The sequence below is a fragment of the Salvelinus alpinus genome, chromosome 33 (assembly GCF_045679555.1).
Source record: "Salvelinus alpinus chromosome 33, SLU_Salpinus.1, whole genome shotgun sequence".
NCBI lineage: Eukaryota > Metazoa > Chordata > Actinopteri > Salmoniformes > Salmonidae > Salvelinus > Salvelinus alpinus.
Window position 1 is genome coordinate 1,566,892 of NC_092118.1, and position 21,199 is coordinate 1,588,090.

General features: G+C 42.3%; 1 protein-coding gene across 3 annotated transcripts in view; it reads left to right on the plus strand.

Annotated features, from left to right (window-relative positions):
* Positions 1-503: 503 nt before the first annotated feature.
* The window catches only part of LOC139562743 (AN1-type zinc finger protein 3-like), a 49,693-nt gene continuing 28,997 nt past the window's right edge, over positions 504-21,199 (plus strand). Inside the window, exons 1-2 of one of the 3 annotated variants that reach the window (XR_011672442.1) lie at positions 504-949; positions 15,251-15,892. Coding sequence is in view for 2 of the 3 variants with exons in the window: in XM_071380716.1 (XP_071236817.1) it covers positions 888-949 (62 nt within the window). In the remaining variant the exon portion in view is untranslated. Of the gene's footprint in view, positions 950-15,250; positions 15,893-21,199 lie in introns of those variants that run through there. The other 2 variants (XM_071380716.1, XM_071380719.1) reach the window with 2 other exon arrangements.

Genomic DNA, 21,199 nt, shown 5'->3' on the forward strand with positions numbered 1-21,199 from the left:
TGTGTACCTATTACAGTGAATTGCTGTCATAGTATGTATCTAGTATCTCTCATAGTAGAATAATAAAATAGAGTCATGATAATAGAACATTAGTGCAATAATACAAGTATAACCCCGATAAAAAAGTTTTGCGGCCTCTAGACGGACTACATGCCCTCTATCAAATCAAAACTGAAATTTTCCTCAAAACAAAGGTTGTAAAAGTATGCTAGACATTTATAGAATAAATCAGACCTAGTTTGATGTTTCTGTGACAATCACTGAATTAGTTATTGATTTATACCGCTTTAAATGACATTTTATAGATTTTATGTATTTCCATCAAGTCAAAACTGGAATTTCTACTCAAAACAAAGGTTGTAAAAGTATGCTAGACATTTATAGAATACATCATATCTAGTTCGATGATTCTGTGACAAACGGTGAATTAGTTATTGATTTTTACATGTTTAAATGGCTTTTGACGAATGTCTGTTGAATGTCCGAATGTGTGAATATAAAACCAACACTTTACCTCGGTATTTAGACGCGCGTGCATATCACAAAGGTTTCGATATTCACCGGCAATCTTTGCCGCATTGGTTCCGCCTTCACTCCAGCTGATCGGCCTTGATTACCTGGTGTGGTCCGTCGGATTTTCCGCGACCGTTAATTATAAATTATCAATTAAAAACTGTATGGTTGACAGCGGCAGCTAGTTTCAGGAAAGCACTCCATGTTCGTTGACATTTTCATCCGGATATTTTTTATTTTATTTTTTACTGTGGATGTTATTTCTTTAGTTCGTGTCTTGGAATCGCTCTACAGTACCATAACTAGGCCGCAACCCAATCCCCGGTGTCACCTACGTGCATTTAACGTTAACTAGCCATCGACTGGAGACAACCATGGGGGACACAGGCAGTGAACGAAGCAAGCCGCCACCACGCTGTTCGTGTGGATTTTGGGGGTAAGAGTTAACTAGCTAGTTATGAATAATACATATAGCTATGTAGTTAGCTCTAGCTTGGTACAGCTAATGAAATGTACAATAGCCCCCGGTCTTTCATAGCTTGAAGCCTGTCGTGTGTCGCTAGCTAACGTTAGCTAGGTACAGAGGACCAGAAGCAGAATGTGGGGGGTGTTGTTTCAACTAGCTAAAGTTATCAAATTTAGCAGCTAGTTAGATGTTAACTAGTTAGCTGGCTAATTTCATGGAAATTGTCTTTTTTTTTCTCCAATATTGTCTGCCGTACATTAGTAACTACTAACTCCATGTAATGCTATTAAGCTATCTAACCCGACTGGTTAGTTAATGTTAGAATCAGCTTGACAGCTAATGTTAAAGCTAACCGGAGCGATCTAACAAACGTATCAATATCTGCTTTTGGTGCTGCTGCTGTGACGCTGGTTTGACAGCTAAGCCAATGTGTAACTACTTACAAGCCAAATTCAAGCCAAACTATAGCTACTTTTCGAGAGAATGTCAGCGGTATGTTGCAAGCTTGTATAATGTTAAGTTAGCTAGTAGACCTAATTATATATGTATGGGTCATATTTCCCGAGGTCACACCAAATATTCACAATACACCTCGATAGGGGGACTGCTGTATATGCTACCTAGCTAACTGTTAGTGTTCTACTACAGAATTCTCATGAGGGCTATTGTTTTATTAACCTTGAGAGTTCAGTCTTTATCCAAAATGTCGACCAGAGTAGACCTATAGTTAGTATAAGACAATGTTTTTATGAACTCGTATGTATAACTGTTGGTGACCATTGTATCTACCTAATTTTCTAACGCTTTTGAAACAGAAGCCAAACTGGAAAACCTATGGATGCAACTTCCTCCACACCACTAGAAATCCCTGCATTAACATCTTTTTGTTAGCCTATACATCCTGACAAAATGCACCATATTAATGGCCCGCTAAGGTGCCTGGACCTTGTAGGCTAAACTACAGAGAAAGGACCCATAACTGATCCGAAAGGTTGCCTAATCAGGCATGCTAGAAAATTAAGCATTCAAAACGCCAGGCCTTTGAGCGGTTATTGAAATGACAATGGCTATTCACTGCAGTTTACAGCCTAGGCCTTAGGCTATAGTTTTGTACCCACTTGAAAACAATAATAAGATTATTCATTACATTGTGCTGTGGCCTAGATAGGATACATGTGTTGTCCCTAAAAAACGGAATCAATAGGGTAGCTTTTCGAGCTTGATCACTGCTAGACACTCTTTCGAGACAGGTATAAGGCCCTCTCCCATCTTCCTTTTGGTAAAAATGACCACACCTCCATTTTGCTTCTCCCTACTACTACCAGACTCGAGGGAAGTTCCGGTGGTCAGTTCTGTACAGCATTGGTCCGACCAATCAGAATCCATGCTCCAAGAATGTTTTGATCACGTGAACTGGAATATGTTCCGGGTAGCCTCTGTGGATAACATCAATGAATACGCCCACTCAGTCACTGGATTCATCAAACAATGCATAGATGTGATTCTGATAGTCTTTCAAAACTTAACTGAGTCAAAAATTAAGGCTTGATGGCATCCTGTAGGGAAACTGAAGGAGAAAGATGCTGCTTATTAACATGCTAAAGTGACTGGGGAAAATGTTATGGTTAAATAGTTCAAATGCGACCTATGCAGATCGCTCAAGATGGCGAAATACATATATAGGGAGAAAGTGGATTAGCAATTCTGCAGGTCAGACACAAGGCATATTTGGCTGGGGCTCCTAACGATCACAGATTACAAAAAGAAAGCCAGCCACGTCGCTGACACCAATGCAGCCCTATCGGAGGAGCTGAACACCCTTTCTCACGCTTCAAGCACAATGACGACTTTGAGCGGTCGAGGAGAGACCTTGAGGACAACGAGGGCTATGTGCTTATGGTCTCCACGGAGGACATGTGTAAGTCATTCAAATATGTTAACCCTTTGAAGGCTGCGGCCCAGAAGGCATCCTGCCCTGGGACTGAACTTCTCTCTATGCAACTGGGTCCTGGACTTCCTGACGAGCTGCCCCCAGGTGGTGAATTTAGACATTACCACTGATTCTCAACACAGGGGCACCTCAAGGGTGCATCCTCATTCCTCTCCTGTACTTCCATGACTGTGTTGCCTCACACAGTTCCAAGTTTGCTGATGACACGACTGTAGTAGGCCAGATAACCAACAACGATGAGACGGCCTACAGGGAGGAGGTAGGCACTCTGACGACGTACACATCTCTGAGGAGCTGAAATGGTCAAACCACCATTGTGAAGGCACGACAGCTACTCTTCAACCACAGGATGTGAGGGCCCTCGCAGTGTTCTACAGGAGCACCATCGAGAGCATACTGTCGGCTTACATCACGTCCTGGTACGGCAACTACACCGCCTCTGACCGCAATGCGCTACAGAGGGTGGTGCGCTCAGCCAAACGCACCATTGGGTGCACACTGCCTGCCCCCCAGGACACCTACAACACCAGGTGTTGCAGGAAGGCCAAAAATATTATCAGGGACCCCAGTCACTTGAGCCATGGCCTGTTTTCCCCTTTTCCATCAGCTGGACGCAGGCAGTATAGAAGCATCATGGCAAGTTGTCAGACTGGCCAATAGCTTCTACCCCCAGACCATCAGGCTGCTGAATAGCCACCACTAGTCAGATTAACTGCTCCCCCTATGGACATTGTACATGTGACTATTAAACTTTCATCTCAATTTTTTTTTTGCCTTTCTCTTCCAGCTGTTCTCGTGCGCAATAGGCTATACACAAGCCTCTCGGCAATAGGCCATTCCTCTACTCGTGATATCCCAGGAAAAGCTATAGGCTGCAAAAGCTATAGGACATTTTATAGGCTTAATAGCCTATTAGGCCAAATTAACTGTCGGGAAAGTTGAGTGGTGTTTTGTGAACACTTTTGTCCAGTTATGATAAAATTGTTGCACTGATGCATTGCAAATAGTTGCACAGGACAGTCCGAGTGAGATGAGCATGGTGAAAAAGAAGACCCAAAGGAATTGACAACAATTAGAAAAATGGAAATCACTTGCAAACCACTTGAACAATGAGGCACATGCTGTAACAGATGGGCAGGCTAAATTACATTTTATTGAATTGCTACTTTTTAATGTGATTTACTATGTAATTGTTCATTAGGCCTACATGTACATTGAAGTAGACATTTTTTTGCAGTTTTCACTATGGAAAAACCCTTAAATCACTGAATGTTGTTACCGTCTTATTAATAGACTGTGCAGTAGGTTACTTTGTTACGTTCTCAATGGTCTCTCGCTGGGTGTTGCTGAATATCTTGTTCAGATTTTACATTTTATTTAAATGGGGTCACATTGAGATTCCAATTATTTTACTAGAGCCATGTATACATGACAATAAAAACATAATAAAACATACACGTGTATAAAACAATATAATTCAGCACACAAAAACACATTAAATAAAAGCAATCACATTCAACTACATAGAGGTCCTTAAGCAATAATTTTAACTGCCTGAGTGGCACCAGCACATGTAACTGCAGTGAACTCTGCATATTGTTCCACAAATTGGGGGCAAAAATTCTAAATGCAGATTTTCCCAAATCTGTGGAGACTGAAGGGATCTCTAGTGTGTTTGTGAAAAGGAATTAACATTATGCTAGCCTGTTTGTAAATGCTCAGGACCGATATTGACATGAGCTTGCCAACCACGAGGCCTTTGTTCAGCTAAATTTAGCCTAGTCTGGAACATCAGTAATTTTTATTGGTGAAGTGGGTTGTACAGGCTAGGCCGACTCCAAAACATGCTCCGTAAAAAAAAAAGTATTGATACATTCCTTTCTCTTTTGCTCTGTGTGACCGCTATTGACTATTGCAGTGTCAGAACAATAATTATTTTACATTTTAAGCAGTTTGACATCTGTTGTGCGGAACAAGGAACAGCCCTACATTGGCCATCATTTTTGCCTTATGAAGGGAAAGAAACCCTTGTATTTTGAGTTGAGAACCTGTGTCAGCAAGGCTTGCAGACTTTGTTTGTCGCGCAGACTGTGTCATTGATTTCAAAAGCAGATGGCTCAGAATTCCCCAACACAAGCATGTGAAGCGAAGGGATATTGGGTAAATCCATACATGTTTGCACATGGAAAAAGTAGTCAGAGTGACTTTGCAAACTGTTTATTCTGTTTTACACACAATTCACACACAATTACATTTGTATGAAATCAACCAACAAGGAAGACAAAGCTATAGAGATCAAGTTAAAGGCACAGTGCAGTTAAACATGTTTTTCCTTTTAAATTATTTTTTTATGTCCACACGGAGGTCGAAATAACACAAATTGTGAATTTTATAATAATGCCCTTGTGGAAGAGCTGTTTGACGAAACAAACAAAAGAAATGGGAATTTCAGCCCGGCATATCATCACCCAGCGGTCTGATTTGTAATAGTTAATCTTTCATTTGCATATCTCCTCCTGCTGCTGGTCTTGCCCTATCAAACTGGTACTCCTCATATTGACATTCACAGGAGAGGTGTCTAGTTATCCACGGCCAAAAGCAAGAGCTTGTGCAGTAGCTGGCTGCAAAGCAGCAATTGTTTCTTTGCACTTTGTTTGTTATGGCATATGCACACTTCAAGGTAGGAAGCTAGCTACACTTACACTAGCCAGTGGATTTGCAGCTTTCTTCCCCCTCCAAGGTTCTGTCCCATACATCTTGCATCCGACAGGTGGCAGCCAGCAGCTACCTTTTCAAGAAGTAAGTCTAAATAGTTATTCTTCTAGCTAGATATAATTTATTACAAGTTAAGCAGGGCGTTAGAAGGTAAGTGGTTCTTCTACATGGAAGATCATTGGAAATCCCAGGACATAGTGTCTACAATACTTTTTCAATTTCACATAGTTGCTGTCAAAAACTCAACACAGCTGTCACTGAATAATTGAATATTAATTTCCTAGTGAGAACCATTTCTGTACCTACAGCAACTCCAAGATGGTGCAGCAGTAAGATGTTTTTGTCCCATGTAAATATTCAGTCTTTTGTTTAGTTTTGTATACATTTCATTGTTTCTATCTTTTTTTCCCTTTTTGAAGTAAATATACTTTCCTGCAACCCGCCTCACCCAATGTGGTATGGATCTGCTTTTTTTTTTGACCTTATAACTGGATCCTCCATCAGCAGCTAGCCATTAGTAGCTAGCTAGCCTAATTAGCTACTAGCTATTTAGTTATTGTTAGCCACTGCTAGCAGTCTTTACCTTTAGCTCGGACACCAGCCGCTTTAGCCCCAATAGCCCGGATAATACCTGCCAGTCGTCACAGCGTGATATCAGCCCTGATCATATCGGACTGCTTTTTTCCCCACAACATCACTTGATTCCTGCCGCAAGCTCTGGACCATTACACCGGATCTTCGCAGCTAGCTGCTACCGAGTGGCTATTGTGGCTAATGCCCTTGTCCAGAAGCATGCACCAGTTAGCCTCGAGCTAGGCCCATCTCCCGGCTAGCAAACGAAGTACACCAACTACAATACCTCTCTTGCCAAATGGCCTGGAACCTTTGTCGACACGGAGCCCCGCTGATCCATCACGACTGGTCTGCTGACGTAATTCGGCCGGTGTGCTCTCAACCGACCTCTGCGTCGTGAATGTTGGAAATGATCCATCTGCTTGCCCCGGCCTGCTAGCTTCCTGAACGCCATGTCTCCTGCTCGCCTAGCGTAGTAATCAACTACTGAACGGCTCCCTGTTTCATCTATTGCTGTTCATTGGACTCTATGATCACTCAGCTACACAGCTGATGTCTGCTGGACTGTATATTAACACGGTACTTCATTATATTTATCTGTCGGCCCCAGGCTCAACTCAGCTACACACAGGGCCTAACTGACCCCCTCTGCCCATTCATCGCTATTTACCTGTTGTCTTAGCTGTTTACCCGTTGCTCTCCCAATCAACACTAGTGATTGCTTTATCAAATCAAGTTTATTTTATATAGCCCTTCGTACATCAGCTAATATCTCGAAGTGCTGTACAGAAACCCAGCCTAAAACCCCAAACAGCAAGCAATGCAGGTGTAGAAGCACGGTGGCTAGGAAAAACTCCCTAGAAAGGCCAAAACCTAGGAAGAAACCTAGAGAGGAACCAGGCTATGAGGGGTGGCCAGTCCTCTGGCTGTGTCGGGTGGAGATTATAACAGAACATGGCCAAGATGTTCAAATGTTCATAAATGACCAGCATGGTCAAATAATAATCAGGAGTAAATGTCAGTTGGCTTTTCATAGCCGATCATTAAGAGTATCTCTACCGCTCCTGCGGTCTCTAGAGAGTTAAACTCTTTATGCCTCTCATGTCAATATGCTTTGTATACTGTTGTTTAGGGCTTCTCTCATTGTTTTATTTTACTGTGGAGCCCCTTGTCCTGCTCAACATGCCTCAGATAGCCCCCTTGTCCCACCGCACCTAGCTTAACTGGCGCCTCCAGAGACGCAACCTCTCTCATAGTCACTCAATGCCTAGGTTTACCCCCACTGTACTCACACCCTACCATACCCTTGTCTGTACAATATGCCCTGAATCTATCCTACCACGCCCAGAAATCTGCTCCTTTTTTTCTCTGTTCCCAACGCACTAGACGACCAGTTCTTATAGCCTTTAGCTGTACCCTCATTCTACTCCTTCTCTGTTCCTCTGGTGATGTAGAGGTTAACCCAGGCCCTGCAGCCCCCAACATTACTCCCATTCCCCAGGCTCTCTCAATTTGTTGACTTCTGCAACCGTAAATGCCTTAGGTTCATGCATGTTAACATCATAAGCCTCCCCCCCTTGCTTTATTCACTGCTTTAGCACACACCGCAAACCCTGATGTCCTGACCGTGTCTGAATCCTGGTTTAGGAAGGCCACCAAAAATTCTGAAATTTCCATCCACAATTACAACATTTTCCGTCAAGACAGAACTGCTAAATGGAGGGGAATTGCAATCTACTGTGGAGAAAGCCTGTAGAGTTCTGTCATACTATCCAGGTCTATGCCCAAACAGTTTGAGCTTCTACTTTTTAAAGATCCTTCTCTCCAGAAATAATTCCCTCACTGTTGCTGCTTGTTATAGACCCCCCTCAGCTCCCAGCTGTGCCCTGGACACCATTTGTGAATTGATTGTCTCCCCCCCCCCCATTTATCGTCAGATTTCGTTCTGCTAGGTGACCTAAATTGGAATATGCTTAACACCCCGGCCGTCCTACAATCTAAGCTAGATGCCCTCAATCTCACACAAATTATCAAAGAACCTACCAGGTACAACCCCCAAATCTATGAGGGTGTCCATGTTCACGGATATCTTCTTGACCAACTTGTCCTCCAAATACACCTCTGCTGTCTTCAACCAGGAGCTCAGCGATCACTGCCTCATTGCCTGTGTCCGTTATGGGTCCGCGGTCAAACAACCACCCCTCATCACTGTCAAACGCTCCCTAAAACACTTCTGCGAGCAGGCCTTTCTAATTAACCTGGCCCGGGTATTCTGGAAGGATATTGACCTCATCCCGTCAGTAGAGGATGCCTGGTTGTGTTTTCCTCACATCTTAAATAAGCATGCACCTTCAAAAAATGTAGAACTAAAAACAGATATAGCCCTTGGTTCACTCAAGACTTGACTACCCTTGACCAGCACAAAAACACCCTGTTGCGTACTGCACTAGCATCGAATAGTCCCCGCGATATGCAATTTTTCAGGGAAGTTAGGAGCAAATACACACAGTCAGTTAGGAAAGCAAAGGCTAGCATTTTCAAACAGAAATTTGTGTCCTGCAGCATTAATTTCTAAAAGTTTTGGGACACAAGTCCATGGAGAATAAGAGTACATCCTCCCAGCTGCCCACTGCACCGAGACTAGGAAGCACTGTCACCACTGATAAATCCACTATAATCAAATTTTAATAAGCATTTCTCTATGGCTGGCCATGCTTTCCACCTAGCTACCCTGGCCAACAGCTCTATTTGAGAGAGCTTTATTTTTTTGAGCAGTGTATATATTTTTAAACCTGCATATTTAGCTAAAAGAAATCCAGGTTAGCAGGCAATATTAACCAGGTGAAATTGTGTCATTTCTCTTGCGTTCATTGCACGCAGAGTCAGGGTATATGCAACAGTTTGGGCCGCCTGGCTCTTTGCGAACTAATTTGCCAGATGTTTACGTAATTATGACAACATTGAAGGTTGTGCAATGTAACAGGAATATTTAGACTCATGGATGCCACCCGTTAGATAAAATACGGAACGGAATAAACGTTTTGTTTTCGAGGTGATAGTTTCAGGATTAGTCAAAGGTATATGGTTTAGAGAGAAATAGTCGACGCGTTATAATTCCTGTAATAACTTGCGGCTGAACTTGAAAGGGGTTCCTTCGTTATTTTACCGTTCATGTCTTCCATAGAGAATGTCTTGATCTACTTCAAATAAGGTCTGTGTTTCGTGCAGGCTTAAACCGCTTCGACGTTTTGATACCCGTGTAAATCTCACTAGGATAAGGTAACGTTTGTCAACATTTTCATAAATCCACTCTACAAAAAAATGATCTTCTCTTATATTTAGCCAATATTGACCAGTTACCTTGTCCTATGGATATCTACAGTTATAAAATTGACACGGTGGTGTAAGCCTACACGAAACACAGACCTTTATTTTAAGTGAATCTAAAAATATCCTATGGAATAAATGAAGGAACCGCTTTTCAGATTTTGCTAGGGGTCATGGGAATTATGACTCGCACTTTGGTCGTCAATTCTTACCATGCCCATTATTAAAATAGGATTTCCTGCATATAGAAATTAGTTTTTGTTTTCAACATTCATCACAGGTAACTTAAACTCTATTTTTATTCAAACAGTTGAGAGTATTTGTCTCCTAAGCAGACTCTTCAGTATCATTGTCACTTCAGAGCTGTGTGTGTATTTATGTATTATATTAAGTTAAAATAAAAGTGTTCATTGTTCATTCAGTATTGTTGCAATTGTCATTATTACAAAAATGTCTGTGTATGATATGTATATACTGCTCAAAAAAATAAAGGGAACACTTAAACAACACAATGTAACTCCAAGTCAATCACACTTCTGTGAAATCAAACTGTCCACTTAAGAAGCAACACTGATTGACAATAAATTTCACATGCTGTTGTGCAAATGGAATAGACAACAGGTGGAAATTATAAGCAATTAGCAAGACACCCCCAATAAAGGAGTGGTTCTGCAGGTGGTGACCACAGACCACTTCTAAGTTCCTATGCTTCCTGGCTGATGTTTTGGTCACTTTTGAATGCTGGCGGTGCTTTCACTCTAGTGGTAGCATGAGACGGAGTCTACAACCCACACAAGTGGCTCAGGTAGTGCAGCTCATCCAGGATGGCACATCAATGCGAGCTGTGGCAAGAAGGTTTGCTGTGTCTGTCAGCGTAGTGTCCAGAGCATGGAGGCGCTACCAGGAGACAGGCCAGTACATCAGGAGACGTGGAGGAGGTCGTAGGAGGGCAACAACCCAGCAGCAGGACCGCTACCTCCGCCTTTGTGCAAAATGACCTCCAGCAGGCCACAAATGTGCATGTGTCTGCTCAAACGGTCAGAAACAGACTCCATGAGGGTGGTATGAGGGCCCGACGTCCACAGGTGGGGGTTGTGCTTACAGCCCAACACCGTGCGGGACGTTTGGCATTTGCCAGAGAACACCAAGATTGGCAAATTCGCCACTGGCGCCCTGTGCTCTTCACAGATGAAAGCAGGTTCACACTGAGCACATGAGCACATGTGACAGACGTGACAGAGTCTGGAGACGCCGTGGAGAACATTCTGCTGCCTGCAACATCCTCCAGCATGACCGGTTTGGCGGTGGGTCAGTCATGGTGTGGGGTGGCATTTCTTTGTGGGGCCGCACAGCCCTCCATGTGCTCGTCAGAGGTAGCCTGACTGCCATTAGGTACCGAGATGAGATCCTCAGACTCCTTGTGAGACCATATGCTGACACATGCACATTTGTGGCCTGCTGGAGGTCATTTTGCAGGGCTCTGGCAGTGCACCTCCTTGCACAAAGGCGGAGGTAGCGGTCCTGCTGCTGGGTTGTTGCCCTCCTACGGCCTCCTCCACGTCTCCTGATGTACTGGCCTGTCTCCTGGTAGCGCCTCCATGCTCTGGACACTACGCTGACAGACACAGCAAACCTTTTTGCCACAGCTCGCATTGATGTGCCATCCTGGATGAACTGCACTACCTGAGCCACTTGTGTGGGTTGTAGACACCGTCTCATGCTACCACTGGAGTGAGAGCACCGCCAGCATTCAAAAGTGACCAAAACATCAGCCAGGAAGCATAGGAACTGAGAAGTGGTCTGTGGTCACCACCTGCAGAATCACTCCTTTTTTGGGGGTGTCTTGCTAATTGCCTATAATTTCCACCTTTTGTCTATTCCATTTGCACAACAGCATGTGAAATTTATTGTCAATCAGTGTTGCTTCCTAAGTGGACAGTTTGATTTCATAGAAGTGTGATTGACTTGGAGTTACATTGTGTTGTTTAAGTGTTCCCTTTTTTTTTGAGCAGTGTATATATAAATAAATAAATCGGCCGATTTTAATCGGTATCGGCTTTTTTTGTCCTCCAATAATCGGTATCAGCGTTGAAAAATCATAATCGGTCGACCTCTAATGTGGACACCTACAAATACCTAGGTGTTGTAACGTAAGAACCATATCAGGCCAAACACATAGAAATAGACACACTAGACAAACAACATAGAATGATATTTCACTGGTCGTCCCCAAAGCCAACACCACCTTTGGCTGCCTTTCCTTCCTGTTCTCTGCTGCCAATGACTGGAACAAATTGCAACAATCACTGAAGTTGGAGACTTACATCTCCTTCACTTACTTTAATTGTCAGCTGTCCGAGCAGCTTACTGATCGCTACAGCTGGACATAGCCCATCCCAACTACCTACCCCATTCCCCTTTTTTTCTGCTCTTTTGCACACCAGTATTTCTACTTGCACATCCTCATCTGCACATCTATCACTCCAGTGTAAATTGCTAAATTGTAAGTACTTCGCCACTATTGGTCTATTTATTGCCTTTCCTCCTTCATTTGCACACACTGTATACATATTTTTCTATTGTGTTATTGATATTAGGATTGTTTATCCCATGTGTAACTGTTATTTGTGTCGTACTGCTTTGATTTATCTTGGCCAGGTCGCAGTTGTAAATGGAAACTAGTTCTCAACTGGCCAACATGGTTAAATAAACGTGAAAAAAATATTGAAATATATCAGGATTTTGTTATGGTGGACCTTATTTTGATGTTTTGTGTACTGGTTGTCCTGAAAAGTAAAATACTTTGAGGCTAAATATAAGTTCTGGACATGTAGATCTTTCTGAGATCTCGGTACTGATAGGGTTAAGGCTATTCTGGAGGATGGTTGGCCACCCTTAAAATATTATAATTACAACCAAATACTGTTGTATATCTTCGGTTCATAAGAGTCTGGTACGAAAGATCCAAAATTCATACAACCACTGCATCATTTTGTTTTAAAAAGCTATAAGGCTGATGGAACAGATCAGCCTGTTAATGTTGAAGTTTCATATTATAAGCTCAAAAATGTGAAAATGGCTGTAGGCTATTCGAGAATGTCCCAAAATGCATTTACCGGGAAAACACCATTCTCAATAGGGCAGGTTTCATGTGACCGAGATAAATATCCTTTTAGAAGTTAGAAAAATGGGAGATCTAAAGATGCATCAACTAGCATGTGTTACTAATATGACTAGGATTATGTCTTTGGCTGCTGGTCAATAAAGAACGTTGATTTGAATTCCAGTAGAACATGAGAGAAATGCTGGTTTCAATTGTGTATATTAAGTGTTAATAAAATAATTCCCTTAACATTTCTATGGTTGTATTTTGTCTAGGCTTCTTTTAAACAAGATAAGACATGCATCATAAAATGTCCATGTTTTCAACAATTACTTTTATATTTTCAAAATGCTGAACTCCTCCGCTCAGTTTCAAGGTTGGTGCAGTGCGCAACAGCCACTGACCTTCACTCTATGAATGGTCTTGTTACAATTTGGTCTGAACAAACTGTGCCTCCAGTATGTAGACAGAATCAAGCCTTTAGACGTTAATGTTAATTATCCGTCATTGTACTTGTCAAACATGACTGGCGTTTAGCCTATATTTATGTAAATAAGTCTGTTTGGCTACGTTATCCCTCGTGTCATCTTCGGTTTGGACATAAAGCTGTAGCCAATATTCATATCACCTACACTTAATTTTTTTGTTGATGTATATGGAAAAATATTTAAATTATTCCAATGTTGGCCTCTGATTTTGATCGGAGTAATTGTTTGATTTTGTGTTTTTGGACATTTTATTTTTTATAATCGGGGAAATGTATCTATATTCTTGTCCGACATTTATTTATTTATCCAGGACAAGTGTTATTGTCGAGCCTTGTAAAGGTCATGACGATGATCTTGTGGTGCTGCTGCTAGCTTAACTACAAAACCTCGACCGCAACCAGCATAGCGAGCTACCGTTGGCTACTGAGCTGATTATTATATTTCCAGAGCTAGGTACTTGTAGCTAGCTAATGTTACTTCAAAAGTAATGTCAGAATCGTAAAGGAAGAAATGCGTTTCCTCCCACAATGTAAACAATGTTCCCCGCATAGCCAGCTACACGTTTTCCCCCTATGTAGGATGCTAGGTAGATAGCTAATTTCAACGGCAGTTAGCTAGGATACTAATGTGACATTTAGCTATATTTGCGATTCTCACATTGCTTTATTATGTACATGTCAAGTCAAATCCTGCGGTCGACGCTAGTTAGCTACCTTGCTAACTGGATCCCCATGGAAAGTGTAGGCTGGAAGATTTACAGTTTACATTGTGGGAGGCAACCCGACTGCCTCAACGCATTTCCCAAAGTGTTCGACTGATTTTGAAAAGGGGGTAGCGAGAAGAACCAGTCATAGAATGCAGTCTTTTTTTTTCTCTCCTGCAAATGTGGCTCTAACTTTTGAAAGGTTGGAACTAAGCTATTATGACCCCATTCCTGAAAGATTGTCAGGAACACGCGCTGCTCACAAGCTGTGCAGGACTCGTTAGAACAGAGTGGACAGGACTAGGAATAATCAGACTGGGGGGGGAAAAGGCACCATGTCATTGAAAGCAATGATGTTGTTTTCTACACAGAAGATCATACACAATCATTGCATGGTGATCTTATCACTTCCCAATACCTTTTATGAATCATTTCACTTCAAACCATACTTCCTTAAGATTGAAATACAAGCTCACCATGACAGTCGTGAAGTGGGCACGACAGAACCTATTCCCCCTCAGGAGACTGGAAAGATTTGGCATGAATCCACAGATCCTCAAAAGGTTCTACAGCTGCACCATTGAGAGCATCCTGACTGGTTGCATCACTGCCTGGTATGGCAACTGCTCGGCCTCTGACTGCAAGGCTCTACAGAGGGTAGCGCGAACGGCCCAGTACGTCACTGGGGCCAAGCTTCCTGTCATCCAGGACCTCTATACCAGGCGGTGTCAGAGGAAGGCCCTAAAAATTGTCAAAGACCCCAGCCACCCTAGTTATAGACTGTTCTCTCTGCTACCGCACGGCAAGCGGTACCAGAGCGCCAAGTCTAGGCCCAAGAGGCTTCTAAACAGCTTCTAACCCCAAGCCATAAGACTCCTGAACATCTAGTCAAATGGCTACCCAGACTATTTGCATTGCCCCCCCCCCCCCCCCTCTTCACACCACTGCCACTCTCTGTTGTCATCTGTGCACAGTCACTTTAATTAACTCTACCTACATGTACAGACTACCTCAACTAACCGGTGCCTCCACACATTGACTCGGTACCGGCACCCCCCCCTGTATATATTGTTATTACGTGTTACTTTTATCTCTTATCTGTATTTTTGGAAACTGCACTGTTGGTTAGTAGCTCGTAAGTAAGCATTTCACTGTTGTGTTCGGCGCATGTGACTAATAAAATGTTATTTGACTGATAAGTAATGGACTGTCATAGCCCCGAATAAAGTATAGTTTGGCTGTTGATTGTGTTAACACTTAGCAATAACAATTTTTATGTCGCCACATAAATCAAAAGGTAAGGTGTGAGAGAGCAGTGAATATTCAGTTTCAATCTAGTAAAGTATGGATATGAAAGTGTTTGAGATGTATTGCAGCTCATGGTTTGTTTCTGTCCATTTTCTTTCTGCAGACCTCCCAAACCCATCCAGTATGGTTCTCTTGGCATCCTGGAACTTCTGGTGGATGCAAAGGACTACGCAGGCTGCAGCACTACTCTGTTCCTATGGCACAGATAGACCTAGCACCAACTAACAAAGCTCATATAGGCCAGATACCTGTAATTAATAGCATGTCTTCTATTTGTCATACAGTCAATCACAAGTAGACCCTGTCCATTGACAATTCCCACTAAGTGTTAAAGGGCATTGTTTAGCCATTACATGTACTGAAAATATATACACCCAAGATTGTTCTGCTATGGGGAAAAAAGGGATATTATTCAGTGTAGTGGTTGAACCATGCCCTATAAGTTATTTTAGTAGGAATTGTCAATGGGTTGGTGCTATCTGTGATTTGAATGTATGACTTTGTGTAGGGGCAGTTGTCACCAACCTTCCTGGAGATATATATTCTCCGGTAAATTTTCTTCCCAACCATCACAAGAGATTCTGTCAAGCAAGTTCTTGTTGAGAAGCTACGTGACATTTTGTGTGCAATACTAACTCCTCCACCTTTCCTGTCATGGGATGAGATTATAGTTGTGTGTAGTGATGTTGGTGTTTGAGAAAGCAGGTGATGACAATGTAAATAAAAACAACTTTTTGTACTTTAACCAATCGATGACTATTCTGTTGCCGCTCTACACCTGCTAATTCATTTGTTTAGCTACACCCTCTTTACTTTCACCATGATTTGTTTTCCTCACATGATCCGCTTCCAGAGCTTGAGCACATGTGAACTATTAACTTGAAAAGACACTATATATACAAAAGTATATAGTGGACACCCCTTCAAATGAGTGAATTTTGGCTATTTCAGCCATACCTGTTGCTGACAGGGTTATCAATTCGAGGTCGCAGCCATGCAATCGCCATAGAGAAATATTGTCAGTAGAATGGCCTTACTGAAGAACTCGGTGACTTTCAACTTGGCAGTCTTGCTAGAGCTGCCCCAGTCAACTGTAAGTACTGTTATTGTGAAGTTGAAATGTCTAGGAGCAACAATGGCGCAGCAGTGAAGTAGTAGGCTACACAAGCTCACAGAAGGGGACTGCAGAGTGCTGTAGCATGTAAAAATAGTCTCCTCGGTTGCAACACTCACTACTGAGTTCCTAACTGCCCCTGGAAGCAACGTCAGCACAAGAAATGTTCGTCGGGAGCTTCATGAAATGGGTTTCCGTGGCCGAGCAGCCGCACACAGATCACCATGAGCAATGCCAAGCGTTGGCTGGAGTGGTGTAAAGCTAGCTGCCATTGGACTCTGCAGCGGTGGAAACGCATTCTGCAGTGTCCATGAGTTACACTACAGTCAGACGGACAAATCTAGGTTTGGCGGACGCCAGGAGAACACTACTTGCACGAAGTACTTGACTGGCCTGCACAGAGCCCTGACCTCAACTCCATCGAACACATTTTGGATGCCCGACTTCACTAATACTTTTGTGGCTGAATGGAAGCAAGTCCCCGCAGCAATGTTCCAACATCTAGTGTAAAGCCTTCCCAGAAGAGTGTAGGCTGTTGTAGCAGCAAAAGGGGATCAAGTCCTTATTAATGCCCATGATTTTGGAAGGAGATGTTCAACGAGCAGGTGTCCATGTACTTTTGGTCATGTAGTGAACTTGCATGCCATGATTTACACTTTCATTATAACCTATTATTTTTTATTATGTTACCAAAGAAATGTATGAAGAATGACAACCTTTCATTGCAGTCTGGCTTTCTACAACAAACATTTCAATGTGTAATTTAAACAAGTTCTCTCCATTATCACGAAGTCAACTTGGTAAAAAATTATTACCTTTTTTGATACTGAAGATTATACCATATAGTCTGCCCTGTATATAATCATGGCATTCTGTAATGAATAGATGGCAGGCAGGGTATAGGCCAGGATTGTCCACTGTGAAAAAAGGCTTATGTACCTGCATCCTCTGCGTCTTCTGGTGATCTGCATCTACTGCTGACCTTTTGAAAACGCTACACCAATGATATTGCAAATAAAGATGAATTATGTATGCCTTTTTGTTTTGTTGACAAAACAAACTAGCCTACACACCTGTGGAAATTCGCTGACTTCAGTGTCCAGCTCAAACTGACCGGTTGTGTACCATGTGCCTTTGTTTTTTAGTGGTAGTGGGCTCTAGACGATTCTGTAAATGTATTCAAATTGTATTTCAGCGGCCCAAGGAGGCTCAGGAAATAAATAGTAAAAAATATATTTGGGTTTTATTTTATATATGAAACAGTGATTTATTAGACAAGTGATAATAAAAAATAAAGACCGCATGGGTCTTTAAATATATCTGCAGTTCAAATGAGAGTAAAACGCTCACCCCGCAAACAGCCAAGGGATGGGGTGGAGCAATGGAACCACTATCACATTCATAGACCAAGTTTAACCTTGTTTTGAGGTCACTTAATATTTGTTTTATACAAGTACACCGTTTAAAAACAATGTGGTCAGAACAGGCATACTGTAAACTTAAACTGTGTCTCAAATAGCTGCCTGTCCCTTTTTTAATAGCCAGGCAATGGCACACATTTCAGTAGACACCTTTTTTCAAATAAATGCCGGGTCTAAAGGAATTGTTAACGAGGTTGCCATGAATTGTTTATGAGTTTTAATGTTTGATTTGTTACATTAAATAATTCAATAATGACTTGAAAAAATGCCACTTGTCTGTTTTTATCTCCAGTAAGAAACTGCTAACCATTGGCTGCTAGCTAACTGGCAAGTATATTAAGATCAGGTCACTTTATTGGTCAATTGCACACAAGGTCCAACTGAAATTTGACTTCTGCTTTTAGCCCAACCCCTCCAAAAGATTGTTGTCCTTGATGATCTTTTTGGCCTTCCTGTGATATCGGGTGGTATATGTGTCCTGGAGGGCAGGTAGTTTGCACCCGGTTATGCGTTGTGCAGACCTCACTACCCTCTGGAGAGCCTTACGGTTATGGGCGGAGCAGTTGCCGTACCAGGCGGTGATACAGCCCGACAGGGTTTCTTCAGCCTCCTGAGGTTGAAGAGGCGCTGTTGTGTTCTTCACCACGATTTCTGTGTGGATGGACCATTCCAAGTTGTCATTGATGTGCACACCGAGGCACTTGAAGCTTTTCACCCACTCCATTTAGCTTGTCTGGTAGGCTCGCGTGGCTTGGCAGCTTGCGGCTGGGTTTCCCTTTGTAATCAGTCGAGTGGGCTGAACCACACAGCCCACCTACTTTCATCATTGAGTTTTTTGCTCTCATGCTTTGCTTTTGGATTGTGTAGCCTACCCGACACTACCTAAATCTAAGATAGTCCTTTTTGTTTGTTCTACTAGACCTCACGCCTGGTAGAGTTGATCTTGTGTCGTACTTTAGAATTGAGAAACAAATAGGCTACGTCACTGGGCTGGGTGAGTCTATTTGCTGGGATAACAGTTCTCCGCTCGTCACCGTCTAGCGCTCTCCACTCCAGGCATACTAGCTAGGCGTGATGATCAACAGACTCATATCAGACTCTCACCCTAATTATTTTGGGTGCCTCCGTGACCTTGTCCGCGTTTCTAAATGAGGGGGTCCATAACCAACTAAGTGAACCGATATAGGTGCTGTTTTGGAAGGGGCGCGCAGCTAACGACAATCACTGAGTTGACGGCAACGTAGTGATTTGGCAATCACGGGTAATCGTCATAATCATAGGCCAATCAGGAAGGACGGATGGTGTGTGTCCGTGCATGCGTGTGTGGAAGGGGGTTAAGGAATAATGCTTATTAAGACATTAGGGAAACAGGAAGAGAGGACACCCTGAGAGTTTTAAGTAGGCAGCGAGGGCTAATGGCAAACCATGGTGAATGAGAGACAGAGCTCTGATTGGGGTAGACTGGCAGGCCGGGGGTGAGACTTGAGTGACATGGGAGAGAGCAAAGGGTGGTGGTGGTGGAGGGATGCAAAATGGAGGAGGATGAGAGGTGGAGAAGTATAAAGAGGACGAAGTGGTGAGTGACGAGGAAGCTTTATTGAGCGATGGTGACAGACTAGGCATTGTTCGCAGGAGGGCTGACCCCATTTAGTTGACTGATTGTTTGGTCGATAGGCTGTTGGTCCAGCAGTGGCAAATGTATAAAGAAAATGTTATGACACCTGTCTGATTCACACCTGTCTTGAGTGGCCTAATCCATTGCAGAGGCCGCAGGGATGGCACATCAGTATTACATTTACTGTTAAATACCATAATTTCTAATCGACAATGTTTGTTTGTTTACGGTAATTTCTGTAAATGCATTAAATGTATTATTGTTATTATTACAGTTTTGTCATTGTAGGAGTGGACAGGTTGTTTGCAGAGCGCACAACCTAGGCTACACTTGTGAGAAAGTTTGGGTAGATTTAATTCTATTTTCGAGTTGTCAATTTCTGAATTGTCTTTTGTTTGGAGCGCTCCTGTAAATCTTGATTAAGGACACACACCTGATTAGGCCTAGGCTACCTGGCCTGCACGCAAATACAGGCTTATAAATGTGCCCATTTGGGGATCTGATTCTATTTCTGATTGTCTTAACTCACGAGCACTGTGGAGGTTCTCAAAGTGATTTTTTTTTCTTTGCGTCAAAGAGAAAATAAACTAAGTCTAAGTTTTTGCATCCATTGAAAATGACAGTAGTTCCTCAATGTAGCCTATTTGAAAAAATATTTCTAGCTCTCTCCCTTTTGATAACCACTCAGCATGAAAGGTGGAAAAAAATGCTCTGAACAGGTGTAAGTGTCATAAAGGCATACCTGATTACTTCTTATCCTTTGCACAAATAGACTACGGCTGTGTCTGTCTGTCTGGAGCTCACTGGCATGGGAAACTGAGGGCCCAGAACATTTTATACAATGTTGCAAGTTTGTTAGCACCGCTTCAGGCAGGACCAAGTTAATCGTTGATATAGTTTCAAGTTTCTTGCAGACAGGCCATGCGTAGCCTGTGCGGTTTCTAGCATATTTATTTTTATCAGGGTATTTTCTACCTGCGGGCTGCAATTTTTTTTATTTGTTGGCATTATGTATGCTATTTTTACATATTGGCAATAGAAATTACTTCTAGATTTGTATACTTTTTATTAACCATGTGAAATAGATTTTGAGATATGCAGACTTTATTGTAAATGAAACTGTTCCACAAAAATGTGCATATGAAAATCATACTGGCATGCAGATCAGTAGAAATGGTAGGATAACTTGGCATTCCAAATGGAAAAGGTTGCCGATCGGGAACTTCAGGAGCGAAGGCCAGCAGGAGCGGGAAGCAACAGGTTTTTTTCTTCTGGTTAGGCTATATTGATCTTTGGCTTTCTCTTTAGTATTTTGTGTGTCCATTTTTAATTACAGTGCTTAAAGCATTAGACAAGCTCAGTAACCTACGTATAGTTGATTTTATTCAAACGTCTATATAATATGGAAAAAACACAACTTACATTTTTTTTGGTCAGGGACAGCCCTCGTTCTCAGAGAAATTGACCGTGTTCAAATCTGTGATTCAATGTGGATAAATTGTGACTGACTGATCTACAAATAATATTGTCGTTATTTACGATGCAAGGTGATTCTTAGATCTGTCAGTTGCTGCAATGTCGAACAAGCCCATTGTTTGATAGTGGGGTATTGCTGACCAGGAACTGCTGACACCATTTTTATGTAGTTGGTTCTAGGAAAATAGGAAGGAAATGGCTGTTACCATGTGTTTTTTTTCTTCTTCAGTTATCAGTTGCAGAACCTTAAAAGACATGAGTAGGAGCTATAGGCTTTGCCAGATAGCACCAGCTACACTGGCTAGGTTTCCATCCAGTTTGCAACAGATTTCCATGCCAATATTCAAAAATCTGCATATTTTCACACCAGAGATGTTTCTATCTGACTTTTTGCGGATAAATGGCTGTGCGTGATGACGTAATGCA